The sequence below is a fragment of the Mesoplodon densirostris genome, chromosome 4, assembly GCF_025265405.1.
Source record: "Mesoplodon densirostris isolate mMesDen1 chromosome 4, mMesDen1 primary haplotype, whole genome shotgun sequence".
NCBI lineage: Eukaryota > Metazoa > Chordata > Mammalia > Artiodactyla > Ziphiidae > Mesoplodon > Mesoplodon densirostris.
The window spans coordinates 29,108,297-29,127,994 of NC_082664.1; the positions used below are offsets into that span (position 1 = coordinate 29,108,297).

Genomic DNA, 19,698 nt, shown 5'->3' on the forward strand with positions numbered 1-19,698 from the left:
AGAAGGGGCCCAATGGATGTGGGCGCCCTCTCCTCTCCCATCCTCTCCCACTCTATGGAGAAGGAGGTCTCTGAGGTTGGCTCCACCCCTTGAAGGGCAGAAGAATAACCCAGAAGCCTTGCCTCCTCTGGGATGGCTTTCCTGCCATCCATGGTAACCACGGTGACCATGGCGAGGTCTGCTTGAAGCTCAGTGGGGGTAATCTGGCCCACCTAGTTCCCCTCTCCCCAGGAAATGATTATAGCAGCTGAAGTTATTAAACACTCACAGTGTACCAGACACTCTGCTATGTGATCGACTTTCACTTTCTCACTTAAGCCACACAACCAGTCTCTGAGATGGGGTTAGAAAGCTGAAAAGACTTGCCCAAGGTCACATAGCTAGAAAGAGACAGGCTCTTAATCCCTGCCTGACACTGCTTCCTTGCACAGCCTCAGCTAGTCCTTGCCCATCCCTCTCCCTTCTGCTGCTTGCCTGGCACACAGGAGGTACAACCCAGGCGGCAGCTACTACCCGCCATCATCCCTCAGGCCTCCTTGGTGGAGTGGGGGAGGAGAAGGTTGACCTGCCACCCAAGCCACCCAGCTGTTGCAGAGGCAGGACAGCCCGGAGCTGTCACAGACTCTCCAGTTCTCAGAAAGCTCTGTTCCACATCACAGCCGATTAGTTACAAATTGCTTCCTCTCCTCGTGTATCACTTACACAACAGAGAGAAAGGGGAGATTGTTCCTGAGGACAGTCTCCCTGGCCCCTCTCACCAGGGCAGCTGGGAGACACAATGGGAAAGAGAGGAGGGGCTAGGAGGAGAAAGGGGGAATAGTCACAGGAAATAGGTTGTGGGGGGTCCCAGCCGTTGGGAAGGGACCCACTGTGTCCACCCTGGTAGGCAGCAAGCAGGCAGGGGACCAAGGCTTAGCAAGGGCCCTGAGCTGTGAGGGCAGAAAGGGGAAGTAGCTATGGCACCAGCTCAGAGGCTCAGTTCCTGGAAAGCAGTTTGCCAAGGACCCCCAGCTTGGGAGGACAGCCCCTGACTGGGCAGCTGGAGCACAGCAGGTGCCCGGCCTCTGGATTTCTCGAGAGCTTTGGACACCCTGGGATCTGAACAAATGCCCTCCCTCCAAGCAGCTGGCCGGCCCTCCAGCCCGTCTGGTTTCAATAAAGCTCTTCCAGTCTGGAAGAGCCTGGAAGGAAGTTCAGTGTCAGTGAGGCTGTGGGACACGAGGTGCTGGCTGTGGCCCCAGAGCCTCCCTGTGCCCCTGGTGTTTCTTGACTTTGCTGCCGCCACTAAGCTACATCCCTCCATTAAAGCAGAGGGCCAAGCATGCACAGAGTACCCCTTTGTCATTCCACTTAGCACAGCTGAGACCAGCTGGCATTTTCACAAAGGGCTTTACTAAATACTAAGGGAGAACAAAAGGGAAATAATTACAGAAAACACAAAAAACCCAGGCCAGGCTGCCAAGTTCCCAAAGTACGGGTTTCTGATCCTTTGGTGATGACACGTTGCCCCAAAGGCCTGGGACAAGGCCGCAGGCACCTTGCCTGGCCGCGCTTGTTCACAGCCTCGTGGTGGGTGCCATCTTAGTTTCCAGCCCTGGGAACCACTGGGTCTCCCGTGGGCTCTGCTTTTGTCTCCCAACTCGGACCCGCCCTAGGCCTCCCACTGGGTTCTGGTGTCTGGGCCGAGGCGTGAGCCTTGTCCCCTGGGGGCTGGCAGGGCTGTGGTGACCAGCCCAGGGTGTGATTACATGGCAACGGGAAGTTGTTTTCCCACACTTACCCCACCAGAGAGGCCCACACAAGCTGTCTTGAGCACGGGGTCTAGAAGGTCTACATCTGAGGGCTGAAGGACATCTGCGTAAAGAATGAGCAGGCTTGGGACGTTTTCCCTGTGGAGAGAGGAGAGAGTGCTCTGAGGATGGGCCCACCTCAACAAACATCAAGTAAGCCCCTACTGTGTGCCGGGCACTGCACAAGGGGCTGGGGATCCAAGGGTGAACAAGTGTCTGCCCTCTCAGATCTTACAGGCTGAGGAAAGACAGACCAGCGTCTGGGCAGTGATGATGCTGAGGGCCAGGCACCATGATGGGAGGGAAATTCCAAGTGCTGGGGGAGCCTAGGTGAGGCGTGTCTCACCCAGTGGTGGCAGCCAGGGAGGCCATTGGAGCCTGGATGAAGTGCATGGAGAGAAGGAGAGAGGCTTAGGGTTGAGGCTGAGGAAATCCCAGCCCAGAAGGCAGGAGGAGAAGGCAGAGAGGCCCACCAGCCATCTTCTTGCTGGTGACTTTGGCTAGCTGGTGGCTGCAGCATGTCCAGCCTATAGTGGAAAGGCCTTCAGCCTGCGCTGCCCGCTGCCGCTCTCCCTGCCAGCCAGGAAACAGGAGATTCTAGTCCTTGGATGCTCTGCTTCTCACTCACCTCTGGCCACATCCAGATCTGGGGCTCAGGGACAAGGTCAGAGGGAGTGTGCTTCTCTAGGGCCACCTGAGATACCACTCCAGAGGCTGATGCTCAATGTCATCAAGGGAGAAGGAAGAGATCATAGTTGGGAAACAGATGAGAGGGTCAAGACTACGAAGAGGCCAGGCCAAAATGAGAAAATGAGTCAGGAAGCTAAAAGCCAAGAAATAGGGATGGGTTGAGGCAAGCGTTTCAGGCTAAGACCATGACTAATGCAAGGTGTGGGAAGCCCTGCGTTTTAGGGCAGCCTCGGAAGGCAGCCCAGCACGCAGGACTAGAACCCATGGCTGCTCAGGATGACTATTGTGATGGTCCAATCAGTGTTTCTATGGCCTAGACCCTTGCGTTTACCTGTATTTACCTGTGACAGGGTCAATTCCAGGCCCGGGATGACAGTTTCTGTCTCCCACACACCAACCTTCAGAGCTTGTCAAGCAGCCACTCTGCTCCAGCAAAGGGCCGATCCAGAAAAGCTTTGGGACACCAGCTCTGCCTTCAAGGTATTTGCTGTCTGCTTGCAGAGAGAGCTTGTGCTCACTGGAAAGAGCTCTGGAGAAAGACCTAAGCTTGATCCCCATCTCTGTTCCTTCCCTGGTAGCTAAATGTCTATGGGCCAATTACTTAAACTCCCTGCACCTCCATCTTCCCATCTTCAAAATGGGAATCATTAGGGCTTCTCTGGTGGCGCAGTGGTTGAGAGTCCGCCTGCCGATGCAGGGGACACGGGTTCATGCCCCGGTCCGGGAAGATCCCACATGCTGCGGAGCGGCTGGGCCCATGAGCCATGGCCGCTGAGCCTGCACGTCCGGAGCCTGTGCTCTGCAACGGGAGAGGCCACAGCAGTGAGAAGCCTGCGTACCGCAAAAAAAAAAAAAAAAAGGGAATCATTAAAACCTACCTCATAGGGTTGTTATGAGAATTCAATGAGTTGAAGTGCTAAAAGCGCCAGGCACACTGCTTGACACACAATAAGCACTCAAAAAATACTTGTTCTCTCCCTGAAACAACAACAAATGATCACCATCCTACAGCTAAATGTTGAGTTGTGAATACTGACGCTACCAGTGGATCTGCTCAGCACCTGGATCTACTCAGAAGGTGTCAGGGGCAGCTGGGGACTGATTGCCTGGATGGTGATGGTGAGAAGTTGCGTGTGTGTCTGTGTGTGCGCACGCATGTACGTGCATGCACACATGCACATCCACGCGCACACAAATCCCTGCATCCTTTTTCTCCTCTGCATTTGGCAGAAACATAAGATTCTTCTTTTTCTGTCTCATGTCCAGGATGGTGAGGACTCTACTCTGCAGTGTCTTTTATTTTTTTTATTTTATTTTTTTTGCAGTACGCGGGCCTCTCACTGTTGTGGGCTCTCCCGTTGCAGAGCACAGGCTCTGGACGCACAGGCTCAGCGGCCATGGCTCACGGGCCCAGCTGCTCCGCGGCATGTGGGATCTTCCCGGACCGGGGCACAAACCTGTGTCCCCTGCGTTGGCAGGCGGACTCTCAACCGCTGCGCAACCAGGGAAGCCCTGCAGTGTCTTTATATCTCTAATAAGAATCAAAAGTTGAATTAGAAATCATGCCTAACAGCTACCATTTCCTGTACCCCAGGTGCTTTAGCAGTCCTCACCTATGAGGTAAGCACTGTTATTATTCCCATTTTAGATGGAGGAAGTCTGGGCTCTGAGAAGTAAAGGAAGTTACTTGAAGTTATACAGCTGGTAAGGACTGGAGTCACAATCCAGGACAGCAGAGCCCCAGCACACCTGCCCTGGACTGGTTGTGAGTAACAGTAAACCTCTATCTGACTCATGGACATTCTGAAAATCTAATTGGTTTTCCCTAGCCTACCCTAGCTAATTCATCTCACAACCCAAGAAGCCAAGTTTAGAAGGATATGGTCTCCAGTTTAGTGACAGAAAGACTGAGGTGCACTTGTAGGAATCGTAGACACTTCCCAGGCATCAAGCTCACTCCAGAGAGTAGAAAGGGAGCTGCAGCGTTCCCACCCATCTGTACCTACCCACCAACCCCCTCCTCGGCCCTGGCTGTGAATGTAAACTTCAAGGGAACCACCACACCACATGCCCAGTGCCTAGAACATAGTAGGGCTAAAGCAATACATGTTGCATGAAAGGACAGATAAATGAAAACAAACACACACAACATGTACAATCTATGCACCCTTATACATACACAGTTATAGGCAAAGGTGCCCAATGCATAAGTGCTCAAAACACTCAGTTATAGACAAGCATATACAAAACAGATACTTAAACACACACACTCATACACAAAACACACCCATGTCCACATTCACAAATCCAAATCCAGAACAAAGACCCACATAAACACATGCATATGTATACACAGATATCATGGGCAAGCACATATGATCCAGATATGCACAAACACACATCTACTCACCCCAGCAATGCCCAGACGTCCTCCACCAAGACCCTGGGCCCAGGAAGGAATCTGTCTGCTCCATGAGCCTTAGCATGTTGGAGCTTGTCAGAAAGTTCTTTGCAGCCCCCACTTGGCTGGCTGCTGACTGGCCCCTGGCTCCTGGACCTCCGGGTTTGGGGCCGGCCAGGCAGGAGGCAGCATCTCCGGCAGCCCCGCGTGGGTGGGCAGGCAGGCAACGGACGCAGAGGTCACTGGGGTGAGAGCTGGGGCTGCCCTGGCCTCTCTTTTCCTGGCTGGAATGTGAGATGTAGGGGCCGCCTCTCAGGCTTCCCTCCTCTCCCCCAGCGGCCCACCAGCCCCAGGCCCACGCCAACCCATGACCCCAAATCCTGCCAGGATCTTGTAGCCAGGAAGTGTGCGCGGAGGGTGGTGGTGGTGATGAACACTCGAGGACTGTGGGAGGCATACACAAATAACACAGAGATGCACAGTCACACACAGAAGCTGGCCCGGATACTCACCCACGAAGACACACACACAAAGACACAGGCAGGCATACAAGTTCACAATCCCACTGAAATGCACATTCAGACACTCTTCCAAACACAGAACAAAAATCAGGCACATACACACACACACACAATCACACAGGCGTACAGAGATACCAAGAGACCAGATGCTCACAAAGCGACATTTGCACATACAGCAGATGCACACAGACATTCAGACCACACAGAGGCTGATAGCACACATGGATCTTCACAACCGCACACAAATGCCCACACACAGGCACAGAGACATGCACACACAGACCCCTTCCGGCAGACCCCTGCCATGTTGGAGCGCTTCCTCCTCCTCCCGGGACCAGGAGGAAATGCTGCACTAGTAGGCCACTCTGCAAGCCACATGTGGCCGGCTTGCAGGCAGGGCCTGGAAAACTGCTTGCCACAAGAGGAAATAGTGCTGAAGCCCCAGCCAGGTGCCTGCCGTCCGAGTGCCTGGCCAGGAGGATGGTGCATGGGCTGAAGAGACAGCCACGTGGCATGGGTTTTGTCTCTGTATGTTAAACACACACACACACACACACACACACACACACCCCCACACCCTTTTCAGGAGTGCATATGTATGTACAACATATACAGGGAGGGGCACTCTTGGAACCTCAGTTTCTTCATCTATAGAATAGGGTTGATAATTCTTTCACCCTTGAGGATTATGGAGGTGGCATAAGGTGGCACTGTGAAGTACCAGACCAAATCGCTGCCTTCCTGGGGGTCTGGAGCTGCATCTCTGCAGAGGCCTAATGTCAGGAGCCTTGTTCGCAGGCTTTGGGCTCCACACCTGGCTGACCCCGCCCAAGGTGGCCGGCCTGGAAGAGCGGGAGCCAAGCTGGGGGCCCCTCTCCTGGGCCGGCACCGGGTGCTGCCTGGCTCAGCCGGCGCCCCGGGCAGCAGGCTCCGAGCGTCCCGGGAGAAGCTGCGGGCTGGGCTCCGCCGGGCGGTGAAGCCCGCATCTGGAGGGCCCCTTCCACGCACTGCCAGCCGAGCTCGCTCAGGTCCGCGCCGCCCGGCCGGCCTCTGGCCCCGCTCGGCGCCCGGCCGCTCCCTAGGACTCGGGTCTGGAGCCTCGTCGGCGGTGGGCGGGGCGGGCCTGCAGCCCCGCCCCCACTCGCGGCCCCTGAAACCCAGCGGCCGACAAGCTTCAGTCCCAGAAGGGAGCTGCTGTCTGAGGAAGAAACTGCATCTTCACTGGCCAGCCACGAGAGGACCTGGGGTCGCACTGGGCGCCCGACGGACCCTCCTCAGGGACCCGCCTGCCCCACACCACCCGGCCCTGCCGGGCCCTCCGCACCAGGTGCCCCAGCCGCAGCCTTACCTGCGGGCTCCAGAATCCCCAGGGCTTCCAGAGGATGCTCGGGCCACCGACAGGGACCTCGGGGCAGCAGTGAGGGGGGCACCTAGCCCCCCCATTCAGCTCCTGTCCTCCTGTGCCAGGGGCTCCCCCGGGGTACGAGCATGGTGGTTTTCCCTTGGAGCCCCCTGGCTTGGTACGTCTGAGAAGATGCCTGCCATGAGGCTGTTCACTTGCTTCCTGCAGCTCCTGGCTGGGCTGGCGCTGCCTGCTGTGCCCCCCCAGGTAAGACCCCCACCCCGCAGCCTGGCTTCCCTGATCTTCCCACCCCCAGCACTGGGAACAGGGGGCTCTGAAATCACAGACCCACTCCCGGGAGCAGCACCTCCAAGGATGTCCACACGCTTCCCAGGAGCCAGGCTGGACCACGTCGTCTGGGAGGAGTCCGCAGGCTGGGCTGTCCCAGACCTCAGCTCCGGGGTCTGTCTTGGCGGGGGCAGGGAAGCCACAGGGAAGGGAGGGAGGTTTCCTGTCTGGCCCCTGGAGCCCTGGTGGCTTTGCTAAAAGCATCTCTCCACTAATCCCAGGCGGGTCCCTGGCCTGGTGGTCAGGGTCGAGGCCCTGTGACCAGGCAGGCGCCCCCAGGACCTCTGACCTGGCCTGGTGGAGGGAAAGCCGGCTGAAAAGACTCTTGGTGGGGAGGCTGGGCCCTGCCCCCCACCAAGGCTCCAGGCTGAGCCCAGGGCTCCTGGGTGGGCTGGGGGCAAGACAAGGGTCCCACTGTGCCCTCTCTCCCGGATGGGCAGCTGGAGGTCCTGAGTGCAGGGCCTGGGGAAGTGAGCAGGGCCCTTTTCCCAGGAGCTGGGTGAGTCTGGCTGTGAGCCAGCTTGGGCAGCGAAATCCTGACAAAGCCAATGAGCTCCCTTCCCACTGCGCTGTCCCACTGCCCTGGGAGTCCCGAGCCCCAGCCCAGAAGTGGGTGGGCTGGGCAGTTCCACGGGGCGGAAGGGCCATACCACCCGCCGCCGGCTTGCCTGCTGCAGAGCTGGTCAGAGGTGTCACTTTACCGGCAGCACCGGCTCCTGGCGCCACCCGCTCCAGCGCCTCGGCTCTCACCAGCTGATCGCCTCCCCCTGGGCTCTGGCACCCAGCCAAGGCGAGCTGCACAGGGCCAGCAGGGCTGCCTGGGGGCTGGGTAGAAGGGAGACCCCAAAGGATGGCCAGATCTTTGGGACAGAGCAGGCAAAGGGTCTCCAAAAGCTTCCAGCCTCCCACCCTTTCCAAATGAGGAAACTGAGGCCAGAGAGGGGGTGGGACCCAGACCCACCCAGGGTCCCTTGAGTTTTTCGTTGCACCTGGAAGGAGCCAGCTGTGAGAAGGAGCTCGGAGTCAGAGGGGCCTCTATGATCTTACCGACACACTAGGCCCCAGAGCGCAGAGGCCCAAGGTGGTCCCCCTCATCTCTGCACCTTTCTGTCCACAGCAGTGGGGCTTGTCTGCTGCGAACAGCTCATCAGAGGTGGAAGGTAAGCTGCCTGGGCCCAGGGGGTGGGGGTGGGGCTGGAGGGGCGGGTGCACGGCTCGCCAAGTCCTCACCTCCTGGGCCTCTGCAGAGGATGGGAAGGGTTGGCATGAAGGGTGGGTGCAGGCTGATACTGAGCTGGGGAGAGTCTGCAAGCTGGCTGACGCCCTGGCCGACAGAGTTGGCAAGGCCTGAGAGATCCCCCCATTGTGACCCAGAGGCCTAGAGAGGTGTCTTCCTGGGCCAGGGTCACCCGGCACACAGAGAGCAGGGCTGGGGCCCGTTTACCCAGGATTCGTCAGGTTGGGGTTCATCAGAGCCCCTTCCCAGCATGATGTAAGAGGGCAGATGGGGTCTTGGAGGGCAGTGCAGACAGTGAGTGCCAAGGGCCAGGCTGGGGGTCTATGAGCTGGGTGCAGTGGCCCAGCAGTCAAGAGGACCAGGGAGGGACAAGAGGACCTTCCAGCAGCCAGCCCTGGAGGAGCTTCAAGGACCTGACGAGGCCTTTCCATTGATTACAAACAGACAGAATGAGTTTTGCCTTCCCTGGCCCCTCCACTCCCCACCCAGGGTTGCATCAAGAGGGAATCTTCAAAGGGTGAGACAATTTGCCAAAGAGACATACGTGCAGAAGGCAGGAGGCCCATGCCAGGCCCCCTGCCTTGCTCCTCCCTCCCTGCCTCTCCGAGACGTGCAGCCAGGCCACACACCACTTCCCACGGAAGAAAGGGAGCATGTAGGGACATGCGCATGCACACGCGTGGTGACCTCTGTGAGCTGGGAACACCCTCCCTCTACTCCCTGGTAGCCAACCTCTCCTGGGCCTGGCCATGCTCTGAGGGCTGAGTCCCAGGCCCCTTGGGCACTGAGAAGGTGGGGGTGGTAGCAGACGTTGATTTCATTGATATCCTCTCCCTCACCCTGCTTGCCCTCTGGGATTGGCACAATACTATGCTCTCTGGGATTTGGAGAGAGACCCATCACCTACCTCCACCCCATGGCCTTTTTGATGCTTTTAGTATATTTCAGATAACAGCTATCAAAGAAGTCTGAGCCTCAGTTTCATCATCTATAAAATGGGAGCATTAAACTACATGATATCTAAGGTTCTTTTTCTCAGATTGTAGGATTCTCTGACTCCATGGAGGAGACACAGGAGTATATATCTCCCAGGGACCCGGGTGAGGAGGGACCCGGGAAGTGTCCATCCATTAGGACAGCTCACCTGTCATCCTGATCTATTAGGGAGCCCATATCATGACCAGGGAAAGAGCTTTGGACCCCAGTTATCAAAATCCTGAAAATGCCATCCCCTCCTAACACCAGACAAGAGACAGAGTGGTCTGTGCTTTGCAGCCACAGACGTTGATTTTTTACTATTACTATTCATGGTAATATTATCAGGCATTTACTATAACTCTGTGCTGACCACAAGCTGTGAACTAGGAAGGCACTCGTATTCTCCACGTTTTATAGATGAAGGCTCTGAGGCTCACAGAGACCCTTGGGGTCACCTAAAGCCTTGGACACTCTTCAGTACATGTGGCAGAGCTGGAGCACGTGGCACCGAGCCTCCCCACGGCTCACAGCTGAGCAGGCATTGAGCAGGGTGTCCCCTGCCGCAGGCTGGGTGTGTGCCCCGCCGCTGACCACCAAGAGGATACCTGCTGGGCTCGGGCTGGTGGCCAGTGGCTCTGCCCAGCCCGGTCCCCCCACCCTCCCAGTGCCCCCCCCCCCCCAGGAGCTTGCTCTCAGGATGAAACACTTCCCATCTGGGGTCTCCTCTGTCCTGGGTGGTAGGCAGCTGGAGCCAGACGGGAGGCTCGCCCAAGGGCTGGCAAGAGAGCCGAGAGCCCACTTTTTGGCCCCGGGAGTAGCCAGGCGCCTGCCTCGGCCACAGCCTCCATTCCTCTCCCCCCACCCCGGCCTCTGAGCAGGTCTGGGGCCAGAGGAAGTGCCCTCAGGAGCAGTTGAGCAGAGCTCTTTGCTGAGGGGCTCAGCCCACAGCTGGGAGCGGTCACAGCACTCCCTCAGCCAGCCCCTCGCCCAGCCCCCTCTGTTTCTCCCACACACCCAGACAGCAGCCCCAGGAATGAGCTGCCCCCTTTCCTGGTGGCTGCCAGGTAAACCAGGCCCAGCCCACCTCCTTCTCAGCCCTCTCCCAACACCGTCCGGCCATGAGGCCCAGAAAGCGGTGGGCTTCAGGGCCCTGGAGCCTGGGTCCTGTTGCCGCAGTCTGCGTGGTGGGTGAGGGGAAAGGAAATCCCTTCTGCCTCCTAGGCCCTGCGGCTCTGCTTAACCTGGCGGTGGCCCCATGGCCCAGCTGGGTGGAGTTTGCTTGCGGGATGGTAGGGGGACGGGGTGCCCCTTCTCCGCTCCTTTCCCCCTCCCTGATGGCTGGTCCCGGGGCAGGACCCTGAACCTTCTGTGGCACTTTGGCAGCTGGCTATCCCTCTGCTGTTATTTACATTTTCCAAGGCAGAGATTAAATGTTCAGAGTTGTGTAGTGCTTATGAAGATTTTAGACTAAACACGCACTCACAGAGTTACAATAAGGAGGTGCTCCTCTGACCTCTCCCTGCAAAGGCTGGCTTCCCTGGGGCTTTGGGCTGCCTGGAGGAGAGGGCCTTGTTTCCCACTTGGGTCCAGGGAGAGTGACCCAGTGGCCTGGAGAGGCAGGATCAGGGAGGTCTCTGGTCTCCCTCCCATCCCTGGGCCCAGCCTTAGTGCCCCCTAAGCAGACAGGGCAGAATGGAGCAGCAGACGCCCAGATAAGCACAGTTTATTGCTCTGTGGCCGCTTCAGCCAGCTCCACGTGGACACACTGCCTCTTGGGTATTTTCCACCAGCTTGCAGCCTTTCCCGAGGGCCTCTGCTAGGGCTGAAGTTTATTTTTCCTCTGAGATTACCCTGAGACTCACGTCCTCGTAGGCTCAGTAGAATGGACTTCAGCCCCTTCTGCCTCCTAGGAAGGGACATGGAAGGTAGTGAGGGGGTGCTAAGAGAGGCCATTGCTCTAGGGCAGAGGCTGCAGTGTCCCCAGGTGGCCCAGCTTCCCTGTCCTCCCCCACCAGCTGAGGACGACCATCAGGTACAGGGCAGGATGACCCAGGACTGGAGATGTGTCTCTGCTTACGGTCTCACAGCTGGGCTGGGTTGTGTGCACAGAATCACAGACTGCCTGTCAGATCTGGGAGAGCCCTTAGCAACCATCTATTCCCAACCTTCTTCTTTTTCCTCAGCTGAGGAAACTGATATACCCAGAAAGGTGAAGTGACCTCCCCAAGGTCACACAGCCAGTGTAGGGCCAGGACTAGAAGCCAGGTCTCCTGGCTCTGGCTACTCACTTCCTGTGAGCCTCTGTTTGGGACCAGGCCCCAGGCCCTCCCCTGAAGGAGCAACGTCTTTTGAGAGACTCCAGATCAGCCCCCAGAAGATCCTGGTCAAGACCACCAGGACATCGTGGGGGTCAGGGATGTCCCTGATAATCTTCAGCGAACTATCATCTAATCAATCAGTAATTACTTAGCCTGTGTTTACTGGGTGCTTGGGTCCGTGTCTTCAAGGAGCCTCAACTTGCTTGTAAAAAAAGATAAGAGCCACCAGTGACGGAGATAAGGCAAGCCCTTGGGGCTGAGTTATGCTCAAAAAAGGAACATCTGTTCATGCTGGACAAGTAGGAGAAGGCTTCGGAGAGGAGGAAGGGAGGCGGGCCTGGGGAAGTGGGTAGTGGGCTTTATTTGGTTAGAAACGAGAAGGGGGCAAGGAGCATGGACCTCAAGTGGGAATTAGGGTGATGCGGCCCCGAGCTCTCACGAGGGTGGCCTGACCGAAATGGAGCACGGGAATGGAGCGTGTTGCTGGCTGCAGTCTTGGCCACCAGGCAGAGGAGCTGGCCCAGAGTGGGGCAGGAAACAAGGACTAAGGGGAAGGCTAACCCTCCCTGTGGGACTCTGCAAGCCAGTCTTGCAGAACTGACTGTTTTCTGCCAATTCCCCAAGACTGAGGAATCACCAGGTCAGGGCTAAGAAAGATCCAGAGGGCCTGGGGAGCTGCCAGAGCACACTCCTCAAAGCTTCAAGGCACCGAGGCAGATGTGGGTCCCTGAGTTGAGAATAGAGCTGAGAGCTCAAGACACTGAGAAATTCCGTTCCACTGGGATTTCCATCCGGCAGATGAGTTGGAGTTCCAGTTGTCATCCCAGAGGGATCACATCAGGAGTTCAGAGCCGGGGGAGCTCACATAGGCTGGGGGCTTCCTGGAGTAGGGGGCGTGGGCTGAACCTGGGAGGAGCTGCAGGGCCTGGGCTTCAAGGAGGAGGCCCCTCCTGGCCTGACGCAGCTGTCTGTGCCTCCTCGCAGTGGTGCCCTTCCAGGAAGTGTGGGGCCGTAGCTACTGCCGGGCCCTGGAGAGGCTGGTGGACATCGTGTCTGAGTACCCCAGCGAGGTGGAGCACATGTTCAGCCCGTCCTGCGTCTCCCTGCTGCGCTGCACGGGCTGCTGTGGCGATGAGAACCTGCACTGTGTGCCAGTGGAGACGGTCAATGTCACCATGCAGGTAGGGAGGCTCTCCTCCTCGTGTCCAGGCCCACCCCTCTGTCCACGTGCTGCTCAGAGGGCCACAGAACCTGCCCCCGAGGGGGCCTGGGGAGGGAAGGAGGGCAGGCCAGGGTCACAGGACTGGGACTTATGGCCAGGCCCATCCTCCTGAACCACAGTGCCCCTCCTTCCTGAACCCCTGCCCCAGCTTTGAGCCCCCTCACCTCCTCCCTTACCAGCTTTCTCAGCCTCTGGCTTAGCCCTGCCCCAGAACCTAGGATATCTGGTTGAGGCTGGAAAAGAAATCTGTTCGGATTCAAGATGTCCCTGTTTATACCAGGGACATTTGGCATTTCGTGCCCCGAGCTTTCTTACACACTCACACCCACATGGTTTTTTGAGCACTAGTTGAATAATGCCAAGCACTATGCTAGGTGCTTCAGAAATGTTACCTCAACATTCAATCCTTGGAGCCAAGTGATATTCCCATTTCACAGATGAGGAACCTGAGGTTCAGAGATGTTATTTCACTTGCTCAGCAGGTGGAAGAGCCAAGCTTTGAACATAGGTCTTGCTGCCTCCAGAGGAGGGCCCCCCTTCCTACACTATTGCTATGCTGGTGGCCCTGGGACGGGAGGGACAGGGCCCTCCCTCAGTTCCACATGCAGGCGGGAGGGCTATTTGCCCCACACTCAAAGTGAAATGAGGGTGTGTAGTCCAAAGGCTGGTGGGAAATAGGGAGCCTGGTCCTCATGCAAGGGGAGGCTGGAGGGAGTATTGGAAACCCCAGGCCACCCCCGATCCAGTCACCCAACCTTCCTCTCCCCTCAGCTCCTGAAGATCCGCTCTGGGGACCGGCCCTCCTACGTGGAGTTGACGTTCTCTCAGCATGTGCGCTGCGAGTGCAGGTGGGTCCTCGGGTGTGACAGGGACAGCTCCCACGAGCCTGGCAGCTTCAGCCAGGGGCTGCCCGTCCCTGCTTCCTAATTGAGGGAGACCAGGGAAATCGGCGACCAGTGGCAGCTGCTTGTGTCTCCCCATCAGCCGGTTTTGCCCAGGGAGCTGGCCCCAGCAGCTGGACCACAGCTGCTGAGAAACCACAGGGATGGAGGGAGCCAGGGTCCCTCCCAAACTTGCCAGGCTCAGGGCACTCCATCTCCCTCCTCAAGCTGGGAGGCAGCTGCCACGGCCCTGGAAGAAGCGACTGGACTTAGTTCTAGGCCAGGCTGGTGCCCACGGGAGGGGTCAACTGGCTGAGGCGCACAGAGACGGACAAGCCCTGGTGGGAGGGAAAGGGCAGAGGGAAGGAGCTTTCTTTAAAGTCGCTCCCCCACCTGGGAGAGCCTGTCACCAGCACATCTTGCTGCTGGTGCCCAGGGTACTCTGAGCATTAGTTACCAGGAGCAGCAGGCCTGGCACTGCCAACCAGGCTCAGGGAAGAGAGAAATGGGCTCAGGTGCTCTCCTGGTACCCCTGGGCCATGGATGGAGGCACCAGACAAGAGGTCCTGAGCCCTATCCTGGGGCAGGAAGAGGGGGAGGACCACCATTTATGGTGCATCTCCTCTGTGCCTCGCCAAGCATTAGGCACCTGACTGTGTTTTCTCATTTATTCAATAAACATCCATTGAGCACCAACTGTATGCTAGGCACTGTCCCAGATACTTGGGATACAGTGGTGAGCAAGACAGACCAAGTCCCAGCTCGCCTAAGAACCCTAGGAGATAGGTACCATTGTCATCCCATTTTACGGATGAAGAAACTGAGGCTTGCTATGGTTACATGATTAGCCACAGCTAGTGAGTGGACCCCAGCCTGTCTAAGCCCTAAGCTTGCCCTTTTTCTTGCTTCCTCTCGTGGCCGTTACCACACTCTCCAGGAGCCCCAGTACTGCCCTGGGCTTGGTCCTGCTTAGTGTCCTGGGCTCTGACCACCCCTCTTGGACCTGTACCACTGTTAGAGGCCCTGCCCCAATCTGTTTCCTCCTGTCCCCCCTTGCCAGGGCTTGGCCATATAACAACAGTTCAGTAACAAACCCTCCCGGGCACAGTGCTTGACAGTGACCTTTCACCTTCCACATCACCTTTGCCCTCACAGCCTCTCTGTTGGGGCAGACGGATGAGAAGACTGAGGGTCCAAGAGTGTCTCTGACTGGTCCCAGGTGGCGGAGACACGACCAGGCAGTCCCAGGAGGCGCTGGTACCCTGCCCTGGCTCCCAAGGCAGATGGCCAGCCTAGGGAGCCTTCCCTGACCTCACTCTGGCTCCCAGGGGAGACTGAGGCCCTGTCCCCTTCCAGAGGGCTGGGCAACAGGGCCACCTTTCTTCTCCCTTCTGGGTCAACAGCCACAGCCCCCGGAGGCAGAGCCAGGACAAGCCTGGTGACTGTGGGGCTTTCAATCAGCTCCCCTCACCCCACCCTTCACCCTGGCCCCCTGCTGTTGCCTGCACTGTCACGCATCCTCAGGGTGGGGGGTGGCGCGACGTCCACCTGACAGGTGGCCTTGCCCCTCATTCACTGTCAGCGAGGAAACTCCCAGAGGGCACCCTGGAAGGAAGGGCCGGTGCGAGGGAAGGAAGTGAACAGAGAAAGGCAGCAGAGAGCAGACTCATTCCCCAGATTTGATGCCAAGAGGCAGAGGAGAGCAGAGGGTGTGGAGAGGACCCCCAAGAGGGCATTCACACCTCTCTTGGTGGGGTCACCAGAGGCTAGCGTGGGAGCGGAAGCCCCCAGGCCTCTGGGCATCTCTCCCTAACTAGCTCCATGCTACCCCCTAGTGGCTTCAGTGCCAACTACAGGACCAGTGCCAGTGATGTCCGAGGGGGCTTAGGGGGGCAGGGAGCCCCCGCTTACTCCTTTCCTGATTCTCCCCTGCTCCTCTCTGTTTTCCCAGGCCTCTGCGGGAGAAGATGAAGCCAGAAAGGTAAGCAGCCTGGCTGGGGCACCGGGCTGTTCTCAGGCCTGCCAGCCCCTGTCCTAGCATGGGGGCCCCCAGCCACTCTGTCCTGACGCTTTTGGCTTATTACAGGAGGAGACCCAAGGGCAGGGGGAAGAGGAAGAGAGAGAAGCAGAGACACACAGACTGCCACCTGTGAGTGCGCGGGGGGCCCAGGGATGGCAAGGAGGCTGGGCCAGAGGGGAGCCCAACCCTGCCAGCAGGGTCAGTGGTCTGGGAGGGACAAAGCCAGTGGTCGGGGGCTACAACCTAGAGATTCTAGGGCCTAGGAAGCCTCAGGTGAACCAGGACAAGAACCAGGAAGCCTTGCTTCTTGTCCCGGCTTAGCTCTAAGTTTCTGTGTGGCCTTGAGCAGGTCACGTCACCTCTCTGAGCCAAGTTTTTCTCTGTGTGTAGAATGAGGGGTCAGGGGGTCCACCAAGCATTCAGTCGGTCTACATTTACTAAGCACTTACTGTGTGCCAGGTATGCCAGTGGGCAAACCAACAAGATTCCTGCTCTTACAGGGCTTACATTCTAGTGCTAAAACGTCCAAAAACTCAGCCAGGGCTACCTCCTGGTGGCCCTGAGGAAGGTGTAGCCCCTCACCGGCTCCCAGACCAATATTTCTTCCACCCTCCCAGGGAGCCTTGGGGTCCACTCGCTTCCCTTTCCCTCTCCATGTTACCTGCCCATGTGGCTTCACATCCGGAGGACTAGGCTGGAGTCCAAGCCTGAGTGTTGGGAGAGCAGGATTAGAGAAGGGAAAACCCAAATCTGCGAGAGTAAAGAGTAAAAATAAAGTATTTCACATGCACAGTAATCAGTCACACCACGGTTCTCCTTCAGGGCCTGTCTCCTTCCACCAATGGACTCAGGAAATCATTTCATGCCATGGGACTGGGGCTGACCAAGTCCTACCCCATGAGCCCACCCGTGCACGAGCAGAGACTTCCATCCCACTCTGTGAAGATAGGGATGCTGGGGAGGATTCTGGGTGGGTCCTCTGCAGGCACATGCCCCTGATTTCTCCCCTGGGCCCAAGCAGCGACTGGGGGAGGAGCTGGCAGTGTAGTCAGTGCAGGGCTCCCCAGCTGGGCAGCCCCAGATGGAAAGCGTCCTGTCCTCTATCTGCTAGGGCAGCAGTCTTCAAACGTTTCATTCGGGAATCTATTGAAAGAAATTCGAAAACTCATGCGCTCCCTTGTTCACTTTTAGGTTGACATTGAACTTTTCCATCAAAATTGTAAATAGCTGCAAAGGATGCAACTTCTGGCCTATCGTGAATATTAATATTTTAATATAAAGCCATTATATCACTCTCCAAATGTATCCCGTGGAATAAGCCATCCTAATTTAATACCATCATCCACTCAAAAACAATGAACAACAGCAACAAAAAAAATATATGAACACTCTCCTTTAATAGTTGAATATTTCCATTGCTTCTTTTTCCCTTGAACTTGTCTTTCCATTTTACTTTCCCCACAGAATTTCAGCCTAATGTAGTATTTTTTTAAATATTCAAACGTCTTTTATGTATCACCCTGTCATATTTATCTGCCACAGCAATGGTTTGAATTATTTTAAATTTCCTCTGAGCAGAAAACTCGAAATTAAATTTTCTCTTGGAATGAATTATCACAATAATTATTAGTAGTAGCAACTGATCAAAACAGCACAAATACATCATATTTTACTAGATGCTAAATGCAGAAGTACAATCAAATCTTATTGGGAATGCACCTCAATGAGATGGAGGCAGCTACTTCTTTTCAATTAGTTAATGAACTCAGTAACGAATGTTACCTCCTGCCAGACTGAGGCAGGATTCAATAGTAATTCCATTCCTGTGCATCGTTTTTTATAGATGAAAAGACTGAAAAACCATGTTCACATAAACAGGTAAATGGGGCTGGATGTCACTCGATCACCTGATCTCCTTCCAAGTTGTTTGCCAAAAACCCCAAGGTGATCTGCTACAAAAATTACTTCTCATGACAGATTAACTGACAATCCGGTTAAGCTGTTCTTCAATTTTGTTGAAAGCAGACTTGGAAACCACCCCGCTTGCAAAACGCTTGGTTACCCAGTCAGTCACCATACTTCCTTTCTCAACGCCTACAACAATGTCTCAGATGGTTATTTTATTCAGTGTCCCCTCGAATCCTTTTTACCTTGGGGAAAAGTACTGTAACAGGATTTAGAATGGACAAGATGCTTCCTTCCTTCCTAAGGGAGAAGGGCAACTGGGAACAAGACGGTGGGAAGCAGACCTCAGGTGGGGAAGATGGGGGAAGTGGACCTCTCACACAGACAGTTTTCAGGCAGAGTACATGGGAAGGCTGAAAACGAATTCCTTTAAAACCATCAGTACATACACCTTGGACAATCTTCATGTACACCTAGGGGTTCCCATATCCTCGTTTGAAGACTGCTGTCCCAGAGTAAGCAAAGGCATTGGTGCATGGAGCCAAATTGCGTTCAAAGTAGACTTCGTCTCTGACTAGCTGTGTGACCTTGGGCAAGTTTCTTGACCTCTCTGAGCCTCAGTTTCCTCATCTGCAAAAAGATGATAGTGCCTTACTCATGGGATATTGTTAAGGGTAGATGAGAGAGTGCTTAGTGCGGGGCTGGGCACCTGGGTGCGTGCTTGGTGAAGGGTAGCTCCTAGCTGCTTCTTGGCCTCGTGCAAGCAGAGATCCAGGCTTCCCGTGCTCCCTGTCCAAGCTTCCCCTCTGGGTTTGTCCCCCCTCCCATAGGAGGGACCCCACCCTCCACACTGGGCTGATACCCGCTTTCTGTGTTTGGTCTCTGGCAGGTGCGGCGATACTGTTCCCCGGAGGTAACCAGCCCCTCGGAGGAGAGACACCCCACACCCAGCTCGTGTATTTATTACCGTCACACTCTCAGTTACCTCCCTGCTGGCACCTGCCCTCTATTTATTAGCCAATTGTATCCCTGCTGAATGACTCACTCCCTCCAAGAGGAGGGGCAGGGAGGGACAGGACCCTCAGGAATTCAGTGCCTTAAACAGAACGTGAGAGAAAGACAGAAGACAGACCCATGTGGCTTCAGCTTGGGAAGAAGCAAGACGTGTGGCTTTGTGAGGGGCAGGCCAGGCCCCAGAGGCTCCGGGGGTCACCAGGGGGCTGGAGAGGGAAGGACTGGAGACCCACCGCCTTCCCCCCGGCCTTGGGCTCTGCATGGACCAGCAGCCCTTACTGGGGGAGCTCCTGGCCGGGGTGGGAGTGGAGAAGCCTGCTCCCACGGGCCCTGATGGCAGGGTGAACCGGCAGCAGCTCTGCACCCGCTTCCTGGCAGCAGCTCTACCCCTGGAGATCAGAACGTTCAGCTCTGGAGAACAGTGGTTGCCTGGGGGCCTTGGCCACTCCTTGTCCCCTAGGTCTGGCCTCACATCTTGCCACTGCTTGTGCTGGGACATTGTTCTTTACCGCTAAGGCGTCACCATCCTGCCCCTCCCAGGGACACAGGCAAAGAGTGGCCCCAGGCTGGACATGGAGCAAGCTGCCCCCGCGTGGCTGTTTGACCGCCAAGCCAGATTCTCTTGAATAAAGTACTTTAGTCTGGAAACAGCTTTCCAGGGGAGTGTGTCTGCCAGAGCAGCGGGCAATAGCAGGAAATGGAAGCAGGACAGAAGTAAAAGGGACCGTGGGCTCCAAGGCTGCCCGGGGGGTAGCTCCAGCCTGCTGCCGCAGCTCCCTGGGGCATCTTTTCCCAGGTGCTTTAGGCACAACCCTGAGGCCCACTCCTCCCATAATGAGGGGTTCCCAGGATGGAGGCTTGGCCCCAAACTTGGGAGGCCCTGACCCCAGCCACCCCGATCACCCTCAAATTCAAGAGCACAGTCCCCTTCCTCTTCCCCCAGGGCCACCCTATACCCAGCCCAGTGCCCGACCCTCTGGACCCTGAGTGAATGGGGGCTCCCAGGTGCCACAGATCGTGGCCCCGGGGGA

The 19,698-nt window shown here is 56.5% G+C and overlaps 1 protein-coding gene across 2 annotated transcripts; it reads left to right on the forward strand.

The window, feature by feature from the left end:
* Nucleotides 1-6,596: 6,596 nt before the first annotated feature.
* On the forward strand, nucleotides 6,597-19,303 carry PGF (placental growth factor). 2 transcript variants are annotated; one of them, XM_060097998.1, is made up of 7 exons: nucleotides 6,597-7,011; nucleotides 8,210-8,252; nucleotides 12,610-12,806; nucleotides 13,619-13,695; nucleotides 15,680-15,709; nucleotides 15,815-15,877; nucleotides 18,543-19,303. In XM_060097998.1, the coding sequence occupies exons 1-7, from the start codon at nucleotides 6,937-6,939 to the stop codon at nucleotides 18,568-18,570; spliced, it is 513 nt and encodes a 170-aa protein (XP_059953981.1). In that variant the 5' UTR covers nucleotides 6,597-6,936; the 3' UTR covers nucleotides 18,571-19,303. The 2 variants fall into 2 exon arrangements, with proteins under 2 accessions (XP_059953981.1, XP_059953982.1); XM_060097999.1 differs by lacking the exon at nucleotides 15,815-15,877.
* Nucleotides 19,304-19,698: the final 395 nt, after the last annotated feature.

Bases quoted from the DNA above. Each gene is read 5' to 3' on its own strand.
- PGF (XM_060097998.1), top strand. From the start codon at position 6,937: ATGCCTGCCATGAGGCTGTTCACTTGCTTCCTGCAGCTCCTGGCTGGG. The intron at 8,253-12,609 runs GTAAGCTGCCTG...GCCTCCTCGCAG, and splicing joins CAGCTCATCAGAGGTGGAAG to TGGTGCCCTTCCAGGAAGTG. The intron at 13,696-15,679 runs GTGGGTCCTCGG...CTGTTTTCCCAG, and splicing joins CATGTGCGCTGCGAGTGCAG to GCCTCTGCGGGAGAAGATGA.